General features: G+C 53.6%; 1 protein-coding gene and 1 non-coding gene across 32 annotated transcripts in view; one reads left to right on the top strand and one right to left on the bottom strand.

The window, feature by feature from the left end:
- CATSPERG (cation channel sperm associated auxiliary subunit gamma) overlaps nucleotides 1-24,257 on the bottom strand; it is a 35,597-nt gene that overhangs the window by 6,126 nt on the left and 5,214 nt on the right. For 7 of the 31 annotated variants that reach the window (XR_010153870.1, XR_010153872.1, XR_010153871.1 and 4 more), the window contains exons 4-20: nucleotides 21,392-21,536; nucleotides 20,997-21,123; nucleotides 20,748-20,820; nucleotides 18,630-18,785; nucleotides 12,766-12,937; nucleotides 10,372-10,509; nucleotides 8,669-8,728; nucleotides 8,349-8,468; nucleotides 6,877-6,927; nucleotides 6,644-6,773; nucleotides 5,625-5,736; nucleotides 4,557-4,715; nucleotides 4,361-4,473; nucleotides 3,342-3,555; nucleotides 2,928-2,990; nucleotides 2,626-2,824; nucleotides 2,368-2,486 (exon numbers count right to left, since the gene is read on the bottom strand). Coding sequence is in view for 26 of the 31 variants with exons in the window: in XM_024351296.3 (XP_024207064.1) it covers nucleotides 2,368-2,486; nucleotides 2,626-2,824; nucleotides 2,928-2,990; nucleotides 3,342-3,555; nucleotides 4,361-4,473; nucleotides 4,557-4,715; nucleotides 5,625-5,736; nucleotides 6,644-6,773; nucleotides 6,877-6,927; nucleotides 8,349-8,468; nucleotides 8,669-8,728; nucleotides 10,372-10,509; nucleotides 12,766-12,937; nucleotides 18,630-18,785; nucleotides 20,748-20,820; nucleotides 20,997-21,123; nucleotides 21,392-21,536 (2,151 nt within the window). In the remaining 5 variants the exon portion in view is untranslated. The remainder of the gene's footprint in view (nucleotides 1-2,367; nucleotides 2,487-2,625; nucleotides 2,825-2,927; nucleotides 2,991-3,341; nucleotides 3,556-4,360; nucleotides 4,474-4,556; nucleotides 4,716-5,624; nucleotides 5,737-6,643; nucleotides 6,774-6,876; nucleotides 6,928-8,348; nucleotides 8,469-8,668; nucleotides 8,729-10,371; nucleotides 10,510-12,765; nucleotides 12,938-18,629; nucleotides 18,786-20,747; nucleotides 20,821-20,996; nucleotides 21,124-21,391; nucleotides 21,537-24,257) is intronic. The other 24 variants (XM_063801635.1, XM_063801636.1, XM_016935850.4 and 21 more) reach the window with 16 other exon arrangements.
- LOC112206455 (small nucleolar RNA U13) lies at nucleotides 16,120-16,221 on the top strand. Its single transcript, XR_002940824.1, has one exon. It is a non-coding gene; the product is annotated as a small nucleolar RNA U13 (small nucleolar RNA).

Raw genomic sequence — 24,257 nt, 5'->3', positions numbered from 1 at the left:
CAACAAACAGTTCAAATAACCCATAGCTGGGGCGAGGTGGTGGCTGGTAGGAAAACGGAAGGCTGCCATTTTCTACTCAGGAATAGGCTAACGGGGTGTTGGCCGGGCTGGTCTCCAGCTCCTAACTGCGAGTGATCCGCCAGCCTCGGCCTCCTGAGGTGCCGAGATTGCAGACGGAGTCTGGTTCACTCAGTGCTCAATGGTGCCCAGGCTGGAGTGCAGTGGCGTGATCTTGGCTCGCTACAACCTCCACCTCCCAGCCGCCTGCCTTGGCCTCCCAAAGTGCCAAGAGTGCAGCCTCTGCCCGGCCGCCACCCCGTCTGGGAAGTGAGGAGTGTGTCTGCCTGGCTGCCCATCGTCTGGGACGTGAGGAGCCCCTCTGCCTGGCTGCCCAGTCTGGAAAGTGAGGAGCATCTCTGCCCGGCCGCCCATCGTCTGAGATGTGGGGAGCGCCTCTGCCCCGCCGCCCCGTCTGGGATGTGAGGAGCGCCTCTGCCCGGTCGCGACCCCATCTGGGAGGTGAGGAGCGTCTCTGCCCAGCCGCCCTGTCTGAGAAGTGAGGAGACCCTCCGCCTGGCAACCGCCCCGTCTGAGAAATGAGGAGCCCCTCCGCCCGGCAGCCGCCCCGTCTGAGAAGTGAGGAGCCCCTCCGCCCGGCAGCCACCCTGTCTGGGAAGTGAGGAGCGTCTCCGCCCGGCAGCCACCCCGTCCGGGAGGGAGGTGGGGGTCAGCCCCCGCCAGGCCAGCCACCCCGTCCGGGAGGGAGGTGGGGGGTTCAGCCCCCCACCCGGCCAGCCGCCCCGTCCGGGAGGGAGGTGGGGGGTCAGCCCCCGCCCGGCCAGCCGCCCCGTCCGGGAGGCGAGGGGTGCCTCTGCCCGGCCGCCCCTACTGGCAAGTGAGGAGCCCCTCTGCCCGGCCAGCCGCCCCGTCCGGAAGGGAGGCGGGGGGGTCAGCCCCCCGCCCGGCCAGCCGCCCCATCCAGGAGGTGAGGGGTGCCTCTGCCCGGCCGCCCCTACTGGGAAGTGAGGAGCCCCTCTGCCCGGCCAGCCGCCTCGTCCGGGAGGGAGGTGGGGGGGTCAGCCCCCCGCCCGGCCAGCTGCCCCGTCCAGGAGGTGAGGGGCACCTCTGCCCGGCCGCCCCTGCTGGGAAGTGGGGAGCCCCTCTGCCCGGCCACCACCCTGTCTGGGAGGTATGCCCAACAGCTCATTGAGAACGGGCCATGATGACAATGGCGGTTTTGTGGAGTGGAAAGGGGGGAAAGGTGGGGAAAAGATTGAGAAATCGGATGGTTGCCGTGTCTGTGTAGAAAGAAGTAGACATGGGAGACTTTTCATTTTGTTCTGTACTGGGAAAAATTCTTCTGCCTTGGGATCCTGTTGATCTGTGACCTTACCCCCAACCCTGTGCTCTCTGAAGCATGTGCTGTGTCCACTCAGGGTTAAATGGATTAAGGGCAGTGCAAAATGTGCTTTGTTAAACAGATGCTTGAAGGCAGCATGCTCGTTAAGAGTCATCACCACTCCCTAATCTCAAGTACCCAGGGACACAAACACTGCGGAGGGCCCCAGGGTCCTCTGCCTAGGAAAACCAGAGACCTTTGTTCACTTGTTTATCTGCTGACCTTCCCTCCACTATTGTCCTATGACCCTGCCAAATCCCCCTCTGCGAGAAACACCCAAGAATGATCAATTAAAAAAAAAAAAAAAAAAAGGGATAGGCTAACGGGGCCAAGCACAGGGTGGTTCATGCCTCACACCTCACACCTCACGCCGAGGCATGAGGATCTCTTGAGTCCAGGAATTCGAGACCAGCCTGGGCAACATAGGGAGACCCCCGTCTCTACAAAAAATAAAAAGTTAAGGCTGGGTGCAGTGGCTCACGCCTGTAATCCCAGCACTTTGGGAGGCCAAAGTGGGCAGATTATTTGAGGTCAGGAGTTCAAGACTAGCCTGGCCAACATGGTAAAACCCCATCGCTACTAATAATACAAAAAATTAGCTGGGTGTAGTGGCATGCACCTGTAATCTCAGCTACTAGGGAGGCTGAGGCAGGAGACTCGGTTGAATCTGGGAGGCAGAGGTTACAGTGAGCCGAGATCGTGCCATTGCACTCCAGCCTGGGCGACAGAGCAAGACTCCGTCTCAAAAGAAAAACAAAAAGTTCGCTGGGCACTGTGGTGCATGCCTGCAGTCCCAGCTACTCAGGAGGTTGAGGGAGGAGGATCGCTTGAGCCCAGGAGGCCAAGAATGCAGTGATCGCTCCACTGGCACTCCAGCCTGAGCGACAGAGCAAGACCCTGTCTCCAAAAAAACAAAACAAAACAAAACAAAAAACCTCCCTTGATCCCAACTCCCCGGGGGGCCTCACCGAAAATAGCACCGAGTTGCGATTAATCAGGACCTCCTGCTTCACCGAGGCCTCGATGCAGCCGGGGTCGGCCAGCACCACGCCCACGTCCACCTGGCTATGCAGCTGGAAGACGGTGCCTGCTCCGGGCAGTAAACGGGGTTAAGGCCTCCCTCACAGACAGGCCCCGCCCCTCCGATGGTGTCCCCGCCCCCCAGGCTCCCAGATTTTGGTAGCCCTCGCCCCGCCCTTCGGGCTCCACTCTGGTCCCGCGCAGACCGAGTTCTGCCTGCGTCCGGAACGAGCGGCCCTGCGCCGACAGGAAGATGGCGAAGCTGTACTCAGTGCCCTTGTCCAGGAAAATGCGCTCCGGCAGCTCGTACGCGGACTCGAGGTTGTAGATCTTTTCGTAGCTGTCCATTTCTATGGACACGCCGCCCGCGCTTCGCCAGTTGCTCGCCAGGAAGAAGTAGTAATCCTGGGGTACCGGATGCGCGGGGCAGAGTCAGCGCCGGGGGTAGGGCACGGTGAGGGGTGTCCGGGCGCCGCCCCTTTCCCGGCTCCCAATCCGCTCCGCCTACCTGGTCTTGTTTGTTGTTCGCCCACCAGCGCCAGGTGGGGTCGTGCACCGGGTCCGCGTACGGCTGCAGGGATCGCCCGGCACCGTGAAGGGATTGGGCAGCGGGGCGACAGCCTCCAGGCAAGCGGCATCCCCAGACCACCTCCTAGCCTCAATGCCAGCCCCCAACCCAGAGCAGAAGATACACACCCCAGCCCATCCCCAAACCCTGCTTTCAACCCGGCCACACCCCCAACGCCTTCCCCTGGAAGTCCTGCTCAAGCCAGGCCCCGCCCCCAGGTCCCCCGCCCACCCACCACCAGTCCTCCTGTTCTCCAATCCCGCTGCGCTCCGCTCCACAGGCCTCGCCCTCTAAGCCCGCTCCCCGCTGCCCCAGTCCCGTCTCAGGCCTGCCCGCCCGCCGCCGGACGCCCACCTTGTCGTACACGGAGTGCAGCCACAGCAGGTAGTAGACCAGGCCCTGGTAGATGGCGAGCGAGTTCTCGTTGTGGAAGCCCGAGCGCTCCAGGACGCGCGGCGGCCGCGCCCGGTAGCGCTCCTGGCGCGTGTATCTCTGCGGACGGGGCAGGCTCCGCAGGCGCATCACCGAGAAGGGGCAGAAGTCGATGAAGGAGAGCATCAAGTAGCCCCTGGGCAGTGGCAAGGGGGAAAGGCTGCTGGCTCTAAGGCACCCCGCGCACTGGAAGCTTCCGCAGGCCTCTTTCCCACCTCACCCACTTCCCGTATCGAATCCAGCCCGAATCTTCCTCCTCAGCGTCAGCCCCTGCTGCCCAGAGGCCTCTGCACACATCCCCTCGGACGTCCCTCCCTTGATCCCTGAGACCAGAGTCCTCCGTACTCAACGGGCAGTCGCCATCTGCCTGTCCACTTGACCTCTTATCTTTATTCCATCTCCTGCTTCCTCCTTCCACCCCAGCGCCCCGTCCCTGTCCCGACTCCAGCTGCCTCCCTGGGTTGCTCTGATCCACCCTCCGCAGGACGATGACCGGAGGCATCATTACGGCACGCGGTAAAATCCGATCCTGCAGTCCTTTCCCTTAGTCCCATCCATGGCTCTCCCAAGACCCTCAAGATGAAGTCCAAGTTTCTCTCCATGACCACCAGGCTCACTTTGTCCCCCTTCCCATCAGGGCCTCTGCACAGGTGGTTCCCCCTTTCTGGAACACCCTTCCCCACCTTATCACTTGGCTAATCCTTCCTCACCCTTCTTGCCACAGTGCATACACCTCCTCCTCCTTGAAGCCCTCCCTGATGCACCTTCCCCCCGCTAGGTTGGGCTCCTCCTCTGAGCTTCCATAAGTGCTGAACTCCTGCCATCATAGCCCTGAGGTTTTCACTGGGGTTAGCTCGGTCTCCCCTCTCTCAAGAATGGTAGCTTCAGGAGGGCAGTGCCGGGAGCCCTCAGACCCCTGTCATGGTCCGGTGTCTTCTCACCCTTTCCGCTCCAAGTCATAGTGGCTGGTGTGCTGTTGATACATCAGAAGCTGCTCCACGGGCACGAGCCTCTTGACCAGCTGGCCCTTCTGGTTGTTCATAAGGTACACCAGCTGCAGGGGGAAGGCAGGGCCAGGTGAGCTGGGGTCAGCCCTCCTGGGGTGCCCCGATGTCCCTGCATAGCCCCACCGGGCACCTGGTACAGTTTGCTGTCTTCGTAGAAGAGGGTCAGCATGGTCTCATTGGATGCGTAGAGAGAGGACTGTTGCATCAGCTTTAAGCTGATGTGCACCTGCCAGCCCTTGGAAGGGAACAGCTGGTAGACCCGGTAGCTGCCCTCCAGGAGGTACCAGATCTGCGGGTATGACAGCCGGATGTGTGTGTGTCAGGACCATGGGGTCCTCTGATCCCACCTCACCCTCTGCCCAGTGTGGTGGCCCCATTGTTTGAGGGATGAAGTTTGGAAACTCACCTCCACTGGGACCAAGGGCGCTCCCCTTTCTTTTCTCTGTGGTGCCACGGCTCTACTTCCCTGAGCCCAATCACCTCTGGTTCCAGCCCTCACACACTATGATCACTTTTTTCAATGTTTTCAGTCTGTTTGGGTTTCTGGCACTTGCGACCTAAGCATCCCTAACACACACACTCTCTAACAGCCACGGTTCCTAGAGCCGAGACCTCTTTTTTCTTCTCACTCTTTGCAGCTTCCAGGGTCTCACCATTTCCTTGGCCTCAGTTTCCCATCTCTGCACTGATGCCCACCCCCATACACATCTGAAGGGAACCTTCACTCCCCTTCCTGAGCCACAACCTGGGGGATCCCCTCCAGCCTCCAAGATGTCCCCCTCCATGTGGTCTCCCCCATGAAGCCCTCCCTGACATGCACAACCCCCCAGACTGGGCCAGGTCCCCCTACTTCCATAGGTAATATTTTCCCCATTGCAGCCCTGACCACTCTGTGTTCTCCAGCACGGGGGCAGGCACACAGTAAATGCTCAATATTTATGAAGTGAACGACCACACTGTGGGATGAAAGAGGGCCGCCTCTGAACATCAGATCATAGCTCCGGTCTGCGTGACTTTGGAGCTGACACTTACCCTGAGTTCCAGGGGTTTCAGTTATAAATGGAGCTTCACTGCCCTTTCTCAGGGTCCCTGAGGGTGCCCCCTTCCCTTGGCTCCTTTACTGTGACAGGGGAAAGAGAGGCCCCTGGGGTTTGGGGGTGGGCAGAGAGGGAATGGGGAGAGGGGCGGGGCAGCCCACCTCCTCCGTCTCTGTGACAATAGCCACAGCCCCATGGAACGATCTGGCCATGTATTTGATGGACAGTTCCTTGGGGAAGTCTGCCAGGTAGATGAAGTTTTCCTTGTTAGAGCTGCAGGGACAGAGATGGAGAGCTAGGCGCATGCTGGACAGCCGCTTCCCCCAATCCCAGGCCTAATAACACGGGAGCCACTTACTGTTTCTCCACTTGTAAGAACATGCAAAGGAAGCTTGAAATCCTAGCTCCCGCCCCCCACCCCAAACCCTTTGAGAGTCTTCAGCTCCCCATCTGTAAAACAGGAGCATTGGGCCAACCTGGCAGTTTGCCAGCCACCCAAGAAGGTGGCTCAGGGGCCCCTAGGTTCCTGAGGGTCGAGAGGGTGGCTGGGGTGGGGAGGATCCTAAACTGTCCCCAGAAAATGTTTGTCAATTAGCCGGGCACGGTGGTTCACACCTGTAATCCCAGCACTCTCGGAGGCTGAGGCAGGAGGATCACCTGAGGTCAAGAGTTCGAGACCAGCCTGCCCAACATGGTGAAACCGCGTCTCTACTAAAAATACAAAAATTAGCCAGGCATGGTGGCATGCAGCTGTAATCCCAGCTACTCGGGAGGCTGATGCAGGAGAATCGCTTGAATCTGGGAGGCGGGGGCTGCAGTGAGCCGAGATTGTGCCACTGTCCTGTAGCCTGGGTGACAGAGTGAGACTCTGTCCCAAAACAAAAACAAAAACAAAAAAAACCCTAGAAACTGCTCATCTATTGCTCACACAGGCTGGGTCTTTATATAAGATTTCATTTTAAGAAAAGGGCTCCCACAGCTTTAAAACATTGGCTTCCCCCATCCCAGCACTGACTACCCTAACGGTGTGTTCCTCATCACAGTCCTGGTAACTTCTGGATTTGTGCATCCTTTGAAGGCTTGGTGAGACTTGCCTAGCCTGGGCTTGAAAGGGTCCCCACCGTAAAGTTGCTGGGGAGACAGAGTATGCCTGGCCCACCCAGGGGTGGTAGAGGCCCACCTCTGCAGGAGGAAGTTGCCCCAGATGAAGATCAGGTTGTTGTACGGGTTACAGAAGATGCCCTTGGGGGCCATTGCAGTGCTGGTGTAGGACTCTGTCCCTAGGATCATCAGGAACTCCAATCCTCGAGCTGACCGGAGCAGAGGAAGAGAGGACACAGCAGTGAGGTGGAGTCACCTGGGCCCCTCCTGGCCCACAGCCACCCTGAGGCCACGTCTGCCTTCCCTTCCTACCTTCAGGGATGAATTCTGGGATGTGGTAGAGAAGTTCCAGGTCATCACTAGCTACAGGTGGGGAGAACACAGCAAAATCTCCTGAGGCCCTGCACTTTCAAAACCTGGAGCTGGAGCAAGTTGTTTGCTTCTCAGCCTCCTGTAAAACCCTCCAAAGAGCTTCCCACTCGGGCTTGCTAGTCCTTAGAGTTTCTTTTCTTTTTTTTCCCCCCGAGACAGGATCTCTCTGTCGCCCAGGCTGGAGTGCAGTGGTGTGATCTCGGCTCACTGCAACTTCTGCCTCATCGGTTCAAGTGATCCTCCCACCTCAGCCTATGGAGTAGCTGGGATTATAGGTGCACACCACCACCATGCCCAGCTAATTTTTTTTTTTTTTTGAGATGGAGTCTCTCTCTGTTGCCCAGGCTGCAGTGCAATGGCATGATCTCAGCTCACTGCAACCTCTGCCTCCGAGGTTCAAGTGATTCTTCCACCTCAGCCTCCTGAGTTGCTGGGTTTATAGGCACCCACCATCATGCCCGACTAATTTTTGTATTTTTAGTAGAGACAGGGTTTCACCATGTTAGTCAGGCTGGTCTTGAACTCCTGACCTTAGGTGATCCCCCCGCCTCGGCCTCCCAGAGTGCTGGGATTACAGGCGTGAGCTGCCGTGCCCGGCCAATTTTTGTATTTTTAGTAGAGATGAGGTTTCGCTATATTGCCTAGGCTGGTCTTGAACGCCTGAGCTCAAGCATTCCACCCACCTTGGTGTCCCAAAGTGCCAGGATTATAAGCACGAGCCACCACACCTGGCTCTGTTTTTTTTTTTTTTTTTTTTTTTGAGACCGGGTCTTGCTCTGTCACCCAGGTAGTAGCATGATCATAGCTCACTGTAGCCTCAACCTCCTGGGCTTATGCTATCCTCCCACCTCAGGTATATTCCAAGTAGCTGGGACTACAGGTGCGACTCCATACTCAGCTACTTTTTTTTTTTTTTTTTAATTTATAGAGACAGCCTCTTGCCATGTTGCCCCAGGCTGGTCTCGAACTCCTGGCCTCAAGCGATCCTCTGGCCTCGGCCTCCCAAAGTGCTGGGATTACAGGTGTGAGCCCCTTGCCTAGCCCTTTAGAATTTCTTCATGTGAATTATAAAAAGGCACTGCCTCTGAGAGGAAACAGTCCTGTTAAGGCACAGGACCTGTCTCCTCTGACCCCTCGGTTGGGGGTTTTGTGCACTGCACAGCCTGTACAACTCTACATAGGGGCCCTATTCTCACTGCAGGTAAAATAAAATCTCTTTATTGTGAGCCACAGGGCCCTTTCAGATCACCAAGCCTATATCCTGTTCTCCATTGCTACCCCTCAACCAGGAGTGACACAGGTAATGTTGCCCTCCCTCTGTCTGCTGGGCACAGATCCCTCAGGATGGGCATGCAGTCCACAGTCTGGGATCCTGCCCCTTTGTGCCCAGCCCCTTGCATCACCCTCATTACCTGTGTTGTAGCTGACCACCTGGAAACGTTTACTGGCATTACCATATCCACTCTCCACCAGCAGCAGTAGGGTATACTCACCCGCGATGTATTCAGACCAAATTATGGAGCAGGTGGTAACTGAGAGGGAAAGGGGCAGTCCAGAGCCACCCCAGGGCTCAATAGCCTTGGTCCTGTGCCAGCTGTACCCCTCCCCATAGCTCTCACCCCTCCCTAAGACACTGCCCATTCTTTCCCATGACCCCTGCCACCCTCCCCTGCTCTTCTGCTTCCTCAGTTCCCCCAGCCTCCCACCGCAGACCCATCGGGGTAATGAGTACCTCCTATCTGCTCGCACACAGACCACTGCCTGGGCAGCATCTCAAAGGACACCTGGCCATCTGCAGAGCAAGGTCGGGTTCATGTTCAGGCCCTCTCCCTCCTGTCTGGCAGCCCATCAAGCCAACTCCGATTGCCCTCCTCATGCCCACCAGCCCCTCCGTCCTTGGGATCTCATTCTCTGGCCTTTCGTCACTCACAGCTGGCCTATCAGAGCATGTCTGTCTTTGGTCACAGTCATGAGACTGTGGGTCTCATGCCTCAGGTCTGGCCATGTGACCCACGGTGGGCCGATCAGAGTTTACTCTGGGATTTGTGTTAGAATTAATGGAAAAGATGCTGTCTTCATTCTCTTGGCGTGACTCAGACTAGTAGGTGACTTGAGTCTGAAGCTTTAAGGGGCCACCTTTAACCTCCATGGAGGAATAGCTACCTAAAAATGGACCCAAATTATAGGACCAATAATAATAAACCGTTTGTAACACTCACCACATCACTAGCACTAAGACCTTTACAAAAACCAACTTATTTAATCTTTATATCAACCCAGTGACCTAGATACTAGTACTACCATTAGCCACATTTTGTAGGTGAAGAAAACGAGATCAGAGAGGTCAAGTTACATATCGAAAGGCACACAGCGAAGGTGTGATGGAGCAGTCTCTCTCCAGAATCTGTGCTATAATTAATTACTATGCTGCACTACCTTACCAAGAGATGGAGTCCTGATGACCTACCCTGTGGGCCCCTGGATCCAGCCATACCTGAAGTTGAACCGTAGTCTTTTCATTTATGTAAGTCCACAAATTCTTTGTGCTTAAGTTATTATTATTATTACTATCATTATTATTAAGACAGTCTCACTCTGTTGCCCAGGCTGGAGTGCAGTGGCATGATCTTGGCTTACTGCAACCTCCACTTGCCAGGTTCGAGCAATTCTCATGCCTCAGCCTCCCAAGTAGCTGGGACTACAGGTGCATGCCACCATGCTCAGCTGATTTTTGTATTTTTAGTAGAGATGGGGTTTCACCATGTTGGCCAGGCTGGTCTCGAACTCCTGACCTCAGGTGATCCACCCACCTCAGCCTCCCAAAGTGCTGGGATTACAGGCATGAGCCACTGTGCCCAGCTATACTTCAATTATTTTTGAATTGGGCTTCTGCTATTTTTGTTTTTTTGGGGGATTTGTTTGTTTTTGAGACAGAGTCTCACTCTGTTGCCCAGGCTGGAGTGCAGTGGGGCAATCTCGGCTCACTGCAACCTTCATCTCCTGGGTTCAAGTGACTCTCCTGCCTCAGCCTCCTGAATAGCTGGGATTACAGGCGCCTGCCACCACGCCCAACTAATTTTTTTATTTTTAGTAGAGATGGGGTTTCACCATGTTGGCCAGGATGTTCTTGAACTCCTGACGTCAAGTGATCCGCCTCCCTCAGCCTCCCAAAGTGCTGGGCATGAGCTGGATTACAGGCATGAGCCACTGGTGCCCAGCTCTTCTGCCCTTTAAAACCAAGTACATCATGAAAGATACATAACATACCCCCAAGCCCTACCCCTACAAACGCATCCCTCCACCACCACCACCACCCTCAGCCTGGGGGCCCTCCTCAGGGCACATGGTGATGAGTGAGGGCCCAAGGTTAGAATTCTCGGAGGTGAGAGAGGGTATGGAGGGGTCCCTGGGGCTGACAGAGGCCCACACCCTTACCTCTGATGGTCCCGAAGTGTACATAACCCTCATGCTTGCCTGTGGTGAGGGCCATTATGTACTCAGAGCCATTGCTATGGAAATACACAGGGCACAGCTTCTTGATGCACTCGCTGGCCAGGACACGAACCCAACTGCCTAGTGAAGTCAGCATGGGGCCTCAGACCCAGGTAGTTGGATCTGGGGCCTCTGCCCCCCGCCCACATTTCCCTGGCTTTAGTGAGCCTGTTATCTGTCCTCTCATGCTGAAGCACCTGTTCAGTGTGGTGTCAGGGAGCACCTGGCAGAGGGCACCCCCTGCCTTTGAGAAAATCCTCCTTGCTCACACTCTGTCCATGAGGGTCAGATTGGGCTGACACCTCCCTTGCACTCCCTTGGCCACAATGATTAGCATGTGACCAAGCTGGCCAAATCAGAGGCAATATCAGGTTGCAATCCGCAACAAGATGCTCTTTTCTGGGGCTACTGAGGGGCATAAAAGTCTACAGTTGCTGCGTAGAGGCCTGAATCACCGTGGCATGCACAAGGAGGTGACTGTCTAACCGTGACAGTGACCCCATGGTGCAGCCTTTCCTGAAACCAACATGCTCCTGGGCTTTTCAGCCACGGAAGCCAATAAACACCACTTTTCTTTGGATTAAGCCAATTTGAATTTGGTTCCTCCCACTGTCAAAATGCCCAAAGAAAGAAAGAGACAAAGCAAAGCTGCTGGGAACACGCATTCACTTATGAAATGTAAGTTACAGTCCAATTTCCAGTGACTCTCTAAGCTGACAGTTCTCACTGAGATGGCGGGAGAAACTGGAAGAAATAAGAGAGCTTTGGTATCTTTTTTTTTTTTTTTTTTGAGACAGAGTCTTACTCTGTCGCCCAGGCTGGAGTGCAGTGGCACGATCTTGGCTCACTGCAGCCCCGCCTCCTGGGTTCAAGCAATTCTTCTGCCTCAGCCTCCTGAGAAGCTGGGAGTACAGGCACATGCCACCACACCCAGCTAATTTTTGTATTTTTAGTAGAGACGGGGTTTCACCATATTGGCCAGGCTGGTCTCAAACTCCTGACCTCGTGACCCGCCCTCCCAAAGCGCTGGGATTACAGGTGTGAGCCACCGCGCCTGGCCTTTTTCTTTTTTTTTTTTTTTGAGATGGCATCTCGCTCTGTCGCCCAGGCTGGAGTGCAGTGGCACGATCTCAGCTCACTGCAAGCTCCGCCTCCCGGGTTCAAGCGATTCTCCTGCCTCAGCCTCCCGAGTAGCTGGGACTACAGGCATGTGCCACCACACCCAGCTAATTTTGCTAATTTTCTGTATTTTTAGTAGAGACGGGGTTTCACCGTGTTAGCCAGGCTGGTCTCGAACTCCTGACCATGTGATCTACCTGCCTCAGCCTCCCAAAGTGCTGGGATTACAGGTGTGAGCTACTGCACCCAGCCACAGTATCATTTAAAGATTAAGTTGAATAGTCTCTCTTTTTCATCTCTCTCGCTTTTTCCTCTCTCTTTTTTTTAAACTGAGTCTCGCTCTGTTGGCCAGGCTGGAGTGCAGTGATGTGAACTCAGCTCATTGCAACCTCTGCTTCCTGGGTTCAAGCAATTTTCCTTTCTCAGCCTCCTGAGTAGCTGGAATTACAGGTGTCCACCACAATGCCCGGCTAATTTTTGTATTTTCAGCAGAGATGGGGTTTCACCAGGTTGGTCAGGCTGGCCTTGAACTCCTGACCTCAAGTGATCCACCCGCCTCGGCCTCCCAAAATGCTAGGATTACAGGCATGAGCTACCACGCCCAGCTTTTTTTTTTTTTTTTTTTTTGAAACAGGGTCTTGCTCTGTCGCCCAGGCTGGAGTGCAGTGGTGTGATCATAGCTCACTGCAGCCTCAAACCCCTGGGCTCATGCGATGCCCCCTCCCGTCAGCCTCTTGAATAGTCTGGCCTCCTGAGCCACTGTGCCTAGACTCTCTTTTTTCCTCTCCAATGAGTTTCCCTTGAGGCTTTGCCCATCTGTTTCTCTCTCTCCTCCCGCTCTGTCTTTCTGATTTGCCATGCCCCTCTCCCTCTGACTTTCTCTCCCCGTCTGGTCTGTCTTGGCAAGTCCTTCTGCCACTGTGTGTGGGCACACGCGTGGGTCTGCCTCTCTCTACCTCCCTTTACTGTCACACCCCCTCTTCTCACAGCTGCTCACAATTCCCAGGAGGGTCTGGGTGGAAGCCTCATCCCAGCAAAAAAAAAAAAAAAAAAAAGGGCAAGGCAAGGCCCATTAGGGGTGGGCAAGGGTGATTTGGGGCCTTGGCAAGTTCCTTCCCCAATGCCTCACCCACAGCAATTCCAGCCCCCAGCCACCTTCAGTGGAGGGGTTCACCAGGGTGCCCTCCCCAGGCGTGGGTCCAGCCACAGCACACTCACCACTGCCGCGGTTTCTCTCATAGAGTGTGGTATAGGTGCCTGTAAAATAGTAGACCAGCTGGTTCTGCCGAATGAAGAGGGTGCTCTCGGTGGCAATAGTGTCATAGATGGTGGCTGTGAAGCCAGAATGGGGGCAGTAGAAGGAGCCCACCCAGCAACTGTCAATGCTCAGCTGCAGGGGAGCAGAGGCTAGTGGTGAGCAGGTGGCCTTGGCCTCAGCCCCCATGTCCTGCTTTGCGGGGAAGCTCCTGCTCTGACAGCTGCTTGGGAGGGACACACGTAGCTGCCCCAGGGCGCTCTCCCTGCTCACCCCGCAGCAGCACCTTGGTAGCCAAACCTCCCCCATATGGACCAGAGAAGCAGGTGACCCAGGCCTGAGCCAGTTCAGGCTTCGTGTGCCCCCTGGAGTTGGGCAGTGCACAGCATGCTCAACGGTCCTTAGCGGTCCTTGTGCCCTTGGCTACAGTCAGTGTTATACCTACATGGATACAACACCCCATGCTCGCCCCAAGGGACATTTTTTTTAAAGGCTGGATCTGACTCTGTCACCCAGGCTGGAGTGGTATGATCATAGCTCACTGCAGCTTCAAACTCCTGGGCTCGAACGATCCTCCCACCTCAGTCTCCCCAGTAGCTGGCAAGACAGGTGCTCACCACCATGCCTAGCTAATTTTTTTATTTTTATTTTTGTAGAGGTGAGGTCTCGCTATGTTACCCAGGCTGGTCTTGAACTCCTGTGCTCAAGCAATCCTCCCGCCTCAGCCTCCCGAGTAGCTGGAACTACAGGTGCTTGCCACCATTCCCAGCTAATTTTTTTTTTTTTTTTTTTGAGGCGGAGTCTTGCTCTGTCACCCAGGCTGGAGTGCAGTGGCGTGATCTCGGCTCACTGCAAGCTCCGCCTCCCGGGTTCACGCCATTCTCCTGCCTCAGCCTCCCGAGTAGCTGGGACTACAGGCACCTACCACCAAGCCTGGCTAATTTTTTGTATTTTTAGTAGAGACAGGGTTTCACCATGTTAGCCAGGATGGTCTCGATCTCCTGACCTCGTGATCCGCCCACCTCGGCCTCCCAAAGTGCTGGGATTACAGGCGTAAGCCACCGCACCCGGCCTCCCAGCTAATTAAAATAAATAAACAACTGTGTAGACGGGAGTCTTGCTACATTGCCCTGGTCTTGAACTCCTGGCTTCAAGCAGTCCTCCCGCCTCAGCCTCATTGGAAAGTTCTGACTCATTTAATTCACTAGGCATCATGTTGGGCATGGTGATTGTGTTGGCTTTGTTGGGGTGGTAGGGACCTGAGCTGTACCAAGTGGAAGGAATCTCGTGACTTTGGGGATGTGGTGATTCTTGGGAAAGATCTTTCCCACTGAATGTGGGCTTGAGAAGATGCAGCCTCTGTAGTCTTCAGTTCCAGAAAACAGGACCATTTTTTGTTTGTTTGTTTTTTGAGATAGGATCTCACTCTGTCACCCAGGTTGGAGTGCAGTGGCACAATCCTGGCTGACTGCAACCTCTGCCTCCCGGGTTCAAGTGATTATCTTGCCTCAGCCTCCCGAGTAGCTCGGATTACAGGTGCCCACCACCATGCCTGGCTAATTTTTGTATTTTTAGTAGAGACGGGGTTTCACCATGTTGGCCAGGCTGGTCTCGAACTCGTAGGCTCAAGTGATCTGCTCACCTTGGCTTCCCAAAATGTTGGGATTACAGGCCTGAGCCACCACACCCAGCCAACAGGACTGTTTTGAGCATCAAGTCAATACAGAGGAATGTGGCCGAGTGCCTGTAATCCTAGCACTTTGGAGGCTTAGACAGGTGGATTGCTTGAGGCCAGGAGTTCAAAACCAGCCTGGCTAACATGGTGAAATCCCATCTCTACTAAAAATACAAAATATTGGCTGGACGTGGTGACACGTGCCTGTAATCCCAGCTACTTGGGAGGCTGAGGCAAGAGAATCGCTTGAACCCAGGAGGCAAAAGTTGTAATGAGCCAAGATTGCACCACTGCACTCCAGCCTGGGTGACAAGGGTGAAACTCCGTCTTGAAAAGCAAGCAAACAAACAAAAAACAGAGGAATGTGGTCCAAGAGATGAGGCGAGAAACCCCGTCTCAGTGATACTGTTTGAAATCCTTGGCCAAGCAGAGCCTGAAGTCCTGAATTTTTTGGTCTTGTGAACCAATAAATTTTCTTCTCCACTTTTAGGAGATGGCTAGTGAAGCTCTCATATCCATTTCCCCATATTTTTTGGTGATTGAGTTTAGCTGGGCATGTACCACCCAGTGTTCCTTGCAGTTGGATGTAGCCAGGTGACCCCTTCTCACTAGTGGAATGTCAGTGGAAGTGAAGTTTGCTTAAAAGAAAATGGCTTGCCCTCTACTTCTGCTCCTCCCCTTTCCCAGTGGCTGCCATCATACAGAGGCCAACACCTTGAGCCCAGGGGATGGTGAAGAGAGAAAATGGAAGGAACAAGGTTCTTCATCTCCGGACTGTTATGAGAATGAGCAACGGCCGGGTGCGGTGGCTCACGTCTGTAATCCCAACACTTTGGGAGGCCAAGGCGGGCAGATCATTTGAGGTCAGGAGTTCGGGACCAGCCTGGCCAACATGGCAAAACCCCATCTCTACTAAAAATACAAAAATCAGCCAGGTGTGGTGGTGGGTGGCTGTAATCCCAGCTACTCGGGAGGCTGAGGCAGAAGAATCACTTGAACCTGGGAGGCAGAGGTTGCAGTAAGCCAAGATTATGCCACTGCACTCCAGCCTGGGCAACAGAGCGAGACTCTGTCTGAAAAAAAACAAAAAACAAACAAACAAGAAAAACAGAATGAGCAACAGTCTCTATTTAAGTAATTCCCTTCCAGGGTCTCTTTGTTACAGCATCTATACCTGGACCCCAACCATGAGCCAGGAGAGGATTCGTTTCCTGGGGGCAGTGTGGAAGGGAGTGGTGGAGAGAGACAGGAGCGGGGAAGAGAGGAGACAAACAGATGAGGCCATCAGGGAGAAATCTCCTTGGTTAGAGAACAAGAACAAGGCTGGGCACGGTGGCTCATGCCTGTAATCACAGCACTTTGGGAGGCCAACGCAGGAGGATGGCTTGAGGTCAGGAGTTCAAGACCAAGCTGGGCAACATGGCAAAACCCCATCTTTACCAAAAATACAAAAATTAGCCAGGCATGGTGATATGCGCCTGTAGTCCCAGCTACTAGGGAGGCTCAGGTAGGAGGATGGCTTGAACCCAGGAGGTGGAGGCTGCAGTGAGCCAAGATTGCATCACTGAACTCCAGCCTGGGTAAGGAAGTGAGACCATGACAAAAAGAAAAAAAAGAAAAAGAACTAAAACAGGATCATAGGATCTTCTTGTAGTTTCTAAGTGCGGTGATTGGGTTTTCACCGTCATCTGAGATGTGTCTCTCTCAAGCCTTGTTATGCTGTCGGCCCATTACATGTCTGACATGAAATAAAAACAAACCCAGGGTTTATTTTGGAGTGATGGAAATTTTTTGGAAGTAGATAGTGGTGGTGGTTGCATAATATTGTGAATGAACTAGATGCCACTGATGTTCACTTTAAAATGGTTAAATTTATGGATTTCACTTCAACAAGTTAAAAAAAATAAGGAACAAGAATTTGGATGCCTGAATTCACATTGAACTTGTTTTCATTCCTGTGAATATAAACACCTTCTCTATGACCAGGTGCGATGGCTCACACCTGTAATACCAGCACTTTGGGAGGCTGAGGCGGGTGGATCACTTGAGGTCAGGAGTTCGAGACCAGCCTGGCCAACATGGTGAAACCCCATCTGTACTAAAAATACAAAATTAGCTGGGTGTGGTGGTGCATGCCTGTAATCCTAGCTACTTGGGAGGCTGAGGCAGGAGAATCACTTGAACCCGGGGGGTGGAAGTTGCAGTGAGCTGAGATCACACCATTGCACTCCAGCCTGGGCAACAAGAGTGAAATTCCATCTCAAAAAAAAAACAAAAAAAAAAAACGAAGTTTGTGGAAATTGGCCAGGCATGGTGATCCCAGCACTTTAGGAGGCCTAGATGGGAGGATTGCTTAAGGGCAGGAGTTTAAGACCAGTCTGGGCAACATAGTGAGACCGTGTCTCTACAAACAATTTTTAAAAATTAGCCAGGTAAGGTGGCGCATGCCTGTAATACCAACTATTTGGTAGGCTGAGGCAGGAGGATCGTTTAAGTCCAGGAGTTGGAGGCTGCAGTGAGCTATGATCACACCAGTGCACTCCAGCCTCGGCGACAGAGCAAAAGCCTGTCTCTTAAAAAAAAAAAGTTTGTGTAAATTAAACAATGTCTGAATAGACTTGGCTCAGAACAGAGAAAGCTGACACAGGACAGGAAGATGGTCCACAAACTGAACAAATTCCACATAAGCAGGAATTCAGAGCCAGAAGGGGTCAGGAGAATACTAATCCACGTGGGATCCTCAGAAATTGTGAGTAGGGCTTTTGACCTTGATGGGAGGAGGTTAAGGCAATCTTTTTTTTTTTTTTTTTTTTTTTTTGAGACAGAGTCTTGCTCTATCGCCCAGGCTGGAGTACAGTGGTACAATCTTGGCTCACTGCAACTTCCGCCTCCCAGGTTCAAGCGATTCTCCAGCCTCAGCCTCCAGAGTAGCTGGGATTACAGGTGCCTGCCACCATGCCTGGCTAATTTTTGTACTTTTAGTAGAGACAGGGTTTCACCATGTTGCCTAGGCTGGTCTGGAACTCCTGACCTCAGGTGATCCGCCCGCCTCGGCCTCCCAAAGTGCTGGGATTATAGGCGTGAGCCACTGCACCGGCTGTGGGTGCACTTCTTAAAGCCAGTTCTCTGGGTAAACCAACCTGCCTTGGCGTTCTCCTGTAGCTGCACTAATTCCAACATAGTTCTGTCGCTGAAGCCAAAAGATCCTTACTTCAGACACTCCCTCCCTATTCTGGGATAATATAGGCTCTCAATGCCTAATAGGAAACCCTTGGGCAGAGATGTATATTGCAATGCAGAATTTTCCAGAGTGTAGAATGTAATGGCACATATATACCATTGGTTATGGAAGCTATTGACTTTTTTTTTTTTTTTTCTTTGAGACGGAGTCTGGCTCTGTCGCCCAGGCTGGAGTGCAGTGGCACGATCTTGGCTCGCTGCAAGCTCCGCCTCCCGGCTTCATGCCATTCTCCTGCCTCAGCCTCCTGAGTAGCTGGGATTACAGGCGCCCGCTACCACGCCCAGTTTTTTTTGTTTGTTTGTTTTTGAGACAGGGTCTCGATCTGTCTCCCAGGCTGAAGTGCAGTGGTGTGATCATAGCTCACTGCAGCCTCAAAGTCCCAGGCTCAAGCAATCCTCCTGCTTCAGCCTTCTGAGCAGCTGAGACTACAGACTCATGCCACCACCCCTGGCTAAGTTTTGTATTTTTGGTAGAGATGGGGTCTCACTATGTTGTCCAGGCTGGTTTCAAACTCCTGCTCTCAAGCGATTCTCCTACCTCAGCCTCCCAAAGTGCTGGGATTATAGGCATGAGCCTCTGCACCCGGCCAGAAACTATTAACTTATATCATTCTCACAACAATCCTATGAAGTAAATATAAATATTACTCCCGTGTTACAAATGGGAATCTGAAGACCGGGTCGTTGAACTGCCAGGTCCAGGGTCAGGCAGCCAGGAGGTGGCAGAACCAGGGTTTGAACCTAGGCCCTCTGGCTGTAGAATCTTGTGTTTTTTCTCCATGCTATCTGCCTCTCATGGGGACGGATATGTCTTTGGGGACTTCTAGAGCCCCAGGCCCCTACCTTATTTCAGGGGCTGAGGCCCAGTTCCCTCCAAGACGCCCCGCCCACCATCTGCCCCACACCGTTCACCTCCACGAGAGAGAAGTCCTTGAAGCTGGTGTCAGTCATCAGGACGTACTTCTCATTGGGAATGCCTCCCAGGATAAGCACAGGTGACTGGTCCACAGTGTGCCACAAGGGCCTCGATGAGACACCCACAAAGTACTGGGGCATCAGGTTGAAGAGCTGCCAAGGAGGGACAGGAGGGACACCAACACTCTCCCCACTCTCCTGAGGCTCCATCTCATTTAGGTCCAAGGCCTGACCTGGACCCACAAGGCCCCACGCGATTTGTCCTTCTCACTTCCTTGACCTCATTCCTTACCATTCTCCCCCTCGGTCCCTCTCTCCCAGCCACAAGGCCTCTTCTCTGCTTCTCAGACCTCCCAGGAACATGCCCACCTCAGGGCCTCTGTTTCTCCTGATGAAATGCTGTTTCTCCTGATGAACTGCTCTTCCCTTAGTATCCATGCGATTCTCTCCTTGGAAGCTTAACCTTCTCAATGAGGCCTTTCTTGACCATCCTATTAAATATTGCACTCTTCTTCTGCACAGACCCAACTCCCGTTGCCCTGTTCCATTTCTCTCCAGAGCGCTTACCGCCCTTTACCCTACTACGGAATTCACTTGATTTTCACATTACCAGTTTGCCGGTTTGCCATCTGTCTCCCCCACTAGAGTGTCAGCTCCAGGAGGGCAGAGATTTGGGTCTGTGTGTTCACTGCTGTGTCCCCATGATGCAACAACGTGTGCTCAGTAAGTGCCTGCTGAGTGACTGCATCAATGAATGGGTGAATGCATCGGGATTAAGAATATGGGTATGAGGCCAGGCGTGGTGGCTCATGCCTGTAATCCCAGCACTTTGGGAGGCTGAGGCAGGTGGATCACCTGGTTGGGAGTTCAAGACCAGCCTGCCAACATGGAGAAACCCCATCTCTAATAAAAATACAAAAAAAAAAAAAATTAGCTGGGTGTGGTGGCACGTGCCTATAATCCCAGCTACTCAGGAGGCTGAGGTAGGAGAATTGCTTGAACCCGGGAGGCAGAGGTTGCGGTGAGCCGAGATCGCACCACTGCACTCCAGCCTGGGCAACAAGAGCGAAACTCTGTCTCAAAAAAAAAAAAAGAATTGAATATGGGCATGGGCCGGGCACAGTGGCTCACGCCTGTAATCCTAGCACTTTGGGAGACCGAGGTAGGCGGATCACTTGAGCCCCGGAGTTTGAGACCACCCTGGCAACATGGTAAAACCCTGCCTCTACTAAAAATACAAAAACTGAGGTGAGAGTATCACCTGAGCCTGACGAGGTCGTTCCCCTGCACTCCAGCCTGGGTGGCAGAGTGAGGCCTTGTCTCTACAAAAAATAAAAAAATTATTAGCAGGGCGTGGTGATGGGTGCCTGTAATCCCAGCTACTTGGGAGGCTGAGGCAGGAGAATTGCTTGAACCTGGGAGGTGGAGGTTACAATGAGGCAAGATCGTACCACTGCACTCTAGCCTGGGCGACACAGCAAGACTCTGTCTCAAAAATAATAATAATAATAATAATAATAATAATAATAATAATAAATTTAAAAATTAGCTGGATATGGTGGTACATGCCCGTGGTCCCAGCTACTTGGGAGGCTGAGGTGGGAGTATTGCTTGAGCCCAGGAAGTCAAGTCTGCAGTGAGCCATGATTGCACCACTGCACTCCAGCCTGGATGACAGAGCGAGGCCCCATCTCAAAAAAAAAAAAAAATATATATATATATATATATATATGTGTGTGTGTGTGTGTGTGTCTGTGTATGTACAGGTATATACATATATATGTATGTACAGGTATGTACTATATATGTATGTACAGGTATGGATGTACAGGTATGTATAGGAGTCAGACAGATAACGTCAAGACTCCCTCCATGCTGAGGGACTATGGGAAAATGGTTCCATCCCTTTGGGACCTCAGTTTTCTCCTCTTTATAATGGAGTATGTGAGAGTACATCCCCTCGACAGGTCACTGGGGAGATTAATGGGATCTTCACGTGGGGCCTGGCATGAAGTTGGTGCTCCCTAAATGGGATCTGCTGCTTGTCTGGGAAGTAACCAGGGCGTCAGCCTAAGGCCCAGACCATTGTCTTTTTCCCCTGCCATATTCCCTCACCTTCTCTCCCACAGTGAATTGGATGTTATTGTCCCGGTCTCTCTTCAGGAAGCCGTTGATATTCATCTGGAACCTAGCAGCAGGTGCAGAATAGGCGCAGGTGAGGTCCCAGTGTCAGGGGTTCCACAGCTCGTAGCTGCCTCTCCTCTCCCCATTCTCTCCCTTGGATCTCCCACTGGCTCCTCTGGGGACCCTGGGGTGAGGAATTCCCCCGGAGTCCACCCCAGCCCCCATCTTGGGAAAGGGTACCTTTTATCTGGAATGAAGGTCCCCAGGCCATTGCTGCTGATGTCCACACGCATGACCACACTGCCTTTCTTGATGGGCATGGGCGTGTACCAGCTCATGCTACACACTTCCTCTGCCATGCATGGCTCTGCAGGGAGACCCTGGGCACTGAAACTGCTGGGGCCTCCCAATGGCCGGTTCCAGGCCCCAGACCACCCTGGGATCTCCCCACAACTCCCCATACCTGCCTCCACGCCATGGGTCCCACTGGGGCCTCTGTGTGGCCCCTCTAGGCCATGGAATGTGCTGAGCTCCCGCCCCCCACATACCCTCCTCAGATCATGGCCCCACAGAGGCCCCCAGCAAACTCCACACCCCTGCCAGGTTGCGATCCCTCCCGCCTCCCCCAGGCCCACCTTTGCTGCGGAAGGGGGCAGCCTCCATCTGGATCTGCAGCTGCTCTATCTTCCAGCGGTAGAAGTTGACTGGGGACTGGAAGGTGACCAGCACCAGGGGCTTTAGCCCTGTCAGGTGGCCCATGCGCACCAGGTCCTCAGAGGGCTGAGGGTGAGATGGCCCCACAAGTGTGTCCTTATGGTAGCCTCTGGGTGCCCCCTGCCTTAAGCCCGCCTCTAACAGTCTGTCTCCTGGGCTGTCCGGGGGCAGCACACTGTCCACCATGTGATGGTCAGAGGACATGGTCTAGGTTTGGGGCTTGGATGGGGGATGGAACAGCCTAGGAGGGGGCAGAGGGGTAAGGGGCTGTGGAGGGAGTCGGAGGCCTTCCTGGAGGAGATGACTCCAGAGCCAGTGTCTGCAGACAGAATGTGCATGTAGGGAATACATAGGGAAGGGCAGCATGGGATGAACAAAACTGTGCAGGTGGGAGGGATGCTGGGAAGGTGGGAGGGATGCTGGGAAGGTGGGAGGGATGCTGGGAAGGTGGGAGGGATGCTGGGAAGGTGGGAGGGATGCTGGGAAGGTGGGAGGGATGCTGGGAAGGTGGGAGGGATGTGGCACCCAGGGTGCTGCTTTCCACTCCAGGGATTCCCAGTTCCAGGTTTAAAAAAAAAAAATTAGATTGCCCAGGCTGGTCTTGAACTCCTGGTCTCAAGTGAGCCTCCCACCTTGGCCTCCCAAAGTGCTGGCATTAAAGGCGTGAGCCATCTCATCCGGCCCCCAGTCTCACTCTTGAGGTGGGCTTCCACCCTCTCTGCAGCAGACTTTCTGCCACCTATGCAAGTCAGAGGACAGCCAAGTTCTGGGCCTTGAGCTTGGAGTGAGTGTAGGATGGGGCGATTACACAGGAAGGGACTGAGGGCGAGGGTGACAGGGCATGCCTGGACAACCTCCCAGGGATGTGGGATCCTGGCTGGACAGAAAAGGGTGGGGAGCACTTAGAGTGGAGATGGGAGAAGAGGAGAAGGATGTTTCAGGCATGCAGACCAGCACCAGTGAAGGCTAAGAGGCGTCCCCGAGAGAAGGCGGCACTCAGGCCACCAAGGGGAGGCCTTGGTTGCTGTGGGACCAGGGCGAGGGATTTACCAGATTCAGCACCTGTGCACAGTCCTTCATCGAGAGGGCTGACTTTCTTTACTTTCTTTGCCAGGCTCCTTTCTTTTCCTTTTTTTTTTTTTTCAAGAAGGAGTCTCACTCTGTCGCCCAGGCTACAGTGCAGTGGCATGATCTCGGCTCACTGCAGCCTCTGTCTCCTGGGTTCAAGTGATTCTCCTGCCTCAGCCTCCTGAGTAGCTGGGACTACAAGCGTACACCACCATGCCCAGCTAATTTTTGTATTTTTAGTAAAGATGAGGTTTCACCATGTTGGCCAGCCTGGTCTCAAACTCCTGACCTCAACTGATCTGCGCGCTTTGGCCTCCCAAAGTGCTGGGATTACAGGCATGAGCCATCAGGCCATTCTTTCTTTGAAAATTGTTTAATTTTTGTAGAGACAGAGTCTACTCTGTTGCCCAGGCTGGCTATTTCTGTAATTTATTTATTTATTTATTTATTTATTTTTTACATGGGACAGGGTCTTGCTATGTTGGCCAGGTTGGTCTTGAACTCTTGGCCTCAAGCAATCCTCCAGCCTTAGCCTCCTAAAGTGCTAGGATTACAGGTGTAAGCCACTGCACCTGGCTTTTTTTTTTTTTTTTTAAAGACAAGGTCTTGCTCTGTTGCCCAGTCTGGAGTGCAGTGGTGCCATCACAGCTCACTGTGACCTCCACCTCTCCCAGACTTCAGCAATCCTCTTACCTCAGCCTCCCAAATAGCTGGGACTACAGGTACCACTACCACGCCTGGCTAATTTTTTTATTTTTTATTTTTTTTCCGAGACGGAGTTTCGCACTTGTTGCCCAGGCTGGAGTATAAGGGCGCCATCTCAGTTCATTGCACCCTCTGCCTCCTAGGTTCAGGCGATCGTCCTGCCTCAGCCTCCCAAGTAGCTGGGATTACAGGCATGCGCCACCACGCCCGGCTAATTTTTGCATTTTTAGTAGAGATGGGGTTTCACCATGTTGGTCAGGCTAGTCTCGAACTCCTGACCTCAGGTGATCCACCTGCCCTGGCCACCCAAAGTGCTGGGATTACAGGCATGAGCCACCATGCCCGGCCCAATTTTTTGATTTTTTTTGTAGAGACAGGGTCTCCCTATGTTGTCCAGGCTGGTCTTGAATTCTTGGGCTCAAGCAATCTTCTCTCCCTGGCCTCCCAAAGTGCTGGGATTATAGGTATGAGCCACCACACCCAGCACCAGGCTCCTTTCAATCCTGTCAACTACACCTGTCCCTGGCCCTGCCTGAGTTCCCATTGCAGAGGAGAAGGTGCTAGTGGGGCAGGGACCTCCTTCCTGTGAGGATGACAGTAGCCACTAACACCCTGGTCCTGTCCCCGTCATCTCCTGCCTGGGCAATGTAGCAGCCTCCTCCTTGTCTCACTGCTCCTGCCCTGCTCCCCCAACAACAGGAGGGAGCCAGTGAAGCCTGGAATCAGATCCCATCCCTCCTCTGCATAGGGCCCTCTCAGGCTCTGTCTCAGAGTAAAAGCCAAGTCCTCACCATGGCCCATCAAGCCCAAAAAACCTTCCCCCATCACCTCCCTGACCTCTCCTCCCACACTCCCTCTCACTCACTCTGCTCCAGCCACAAAGTCCTCTTCATAGTTTCTCACACATGCTGACCTCTTTCCTACCTCTGGGCCATCGTGCTGGCTCTTCCCTCGGCCTGGAAAGCTTTACCTGGCTCTCCTAATAGTCCCCACTTTTTATCATTTGAGTCTCTG

This window comes from Pan troglodytes, chromosome 20 (genome assembly GCF_028858775.2).
Source record: "Pan troglodytes isolate AG18354 chromosome 20, NHGRI_mPanTro3-v2.0_pri, whole genome shotgun sequence".
In the NCBI taxonomy this organism is placed as follows: domain Eukaryota; kingdom Metazoa; phylum Chordata; class Mammalia; order Primates; family Hominidae; genus Pan; species Pan troglodytes.
This window is presented reverse-complemented; position numbering and strand designations above follow the sequence as displayed.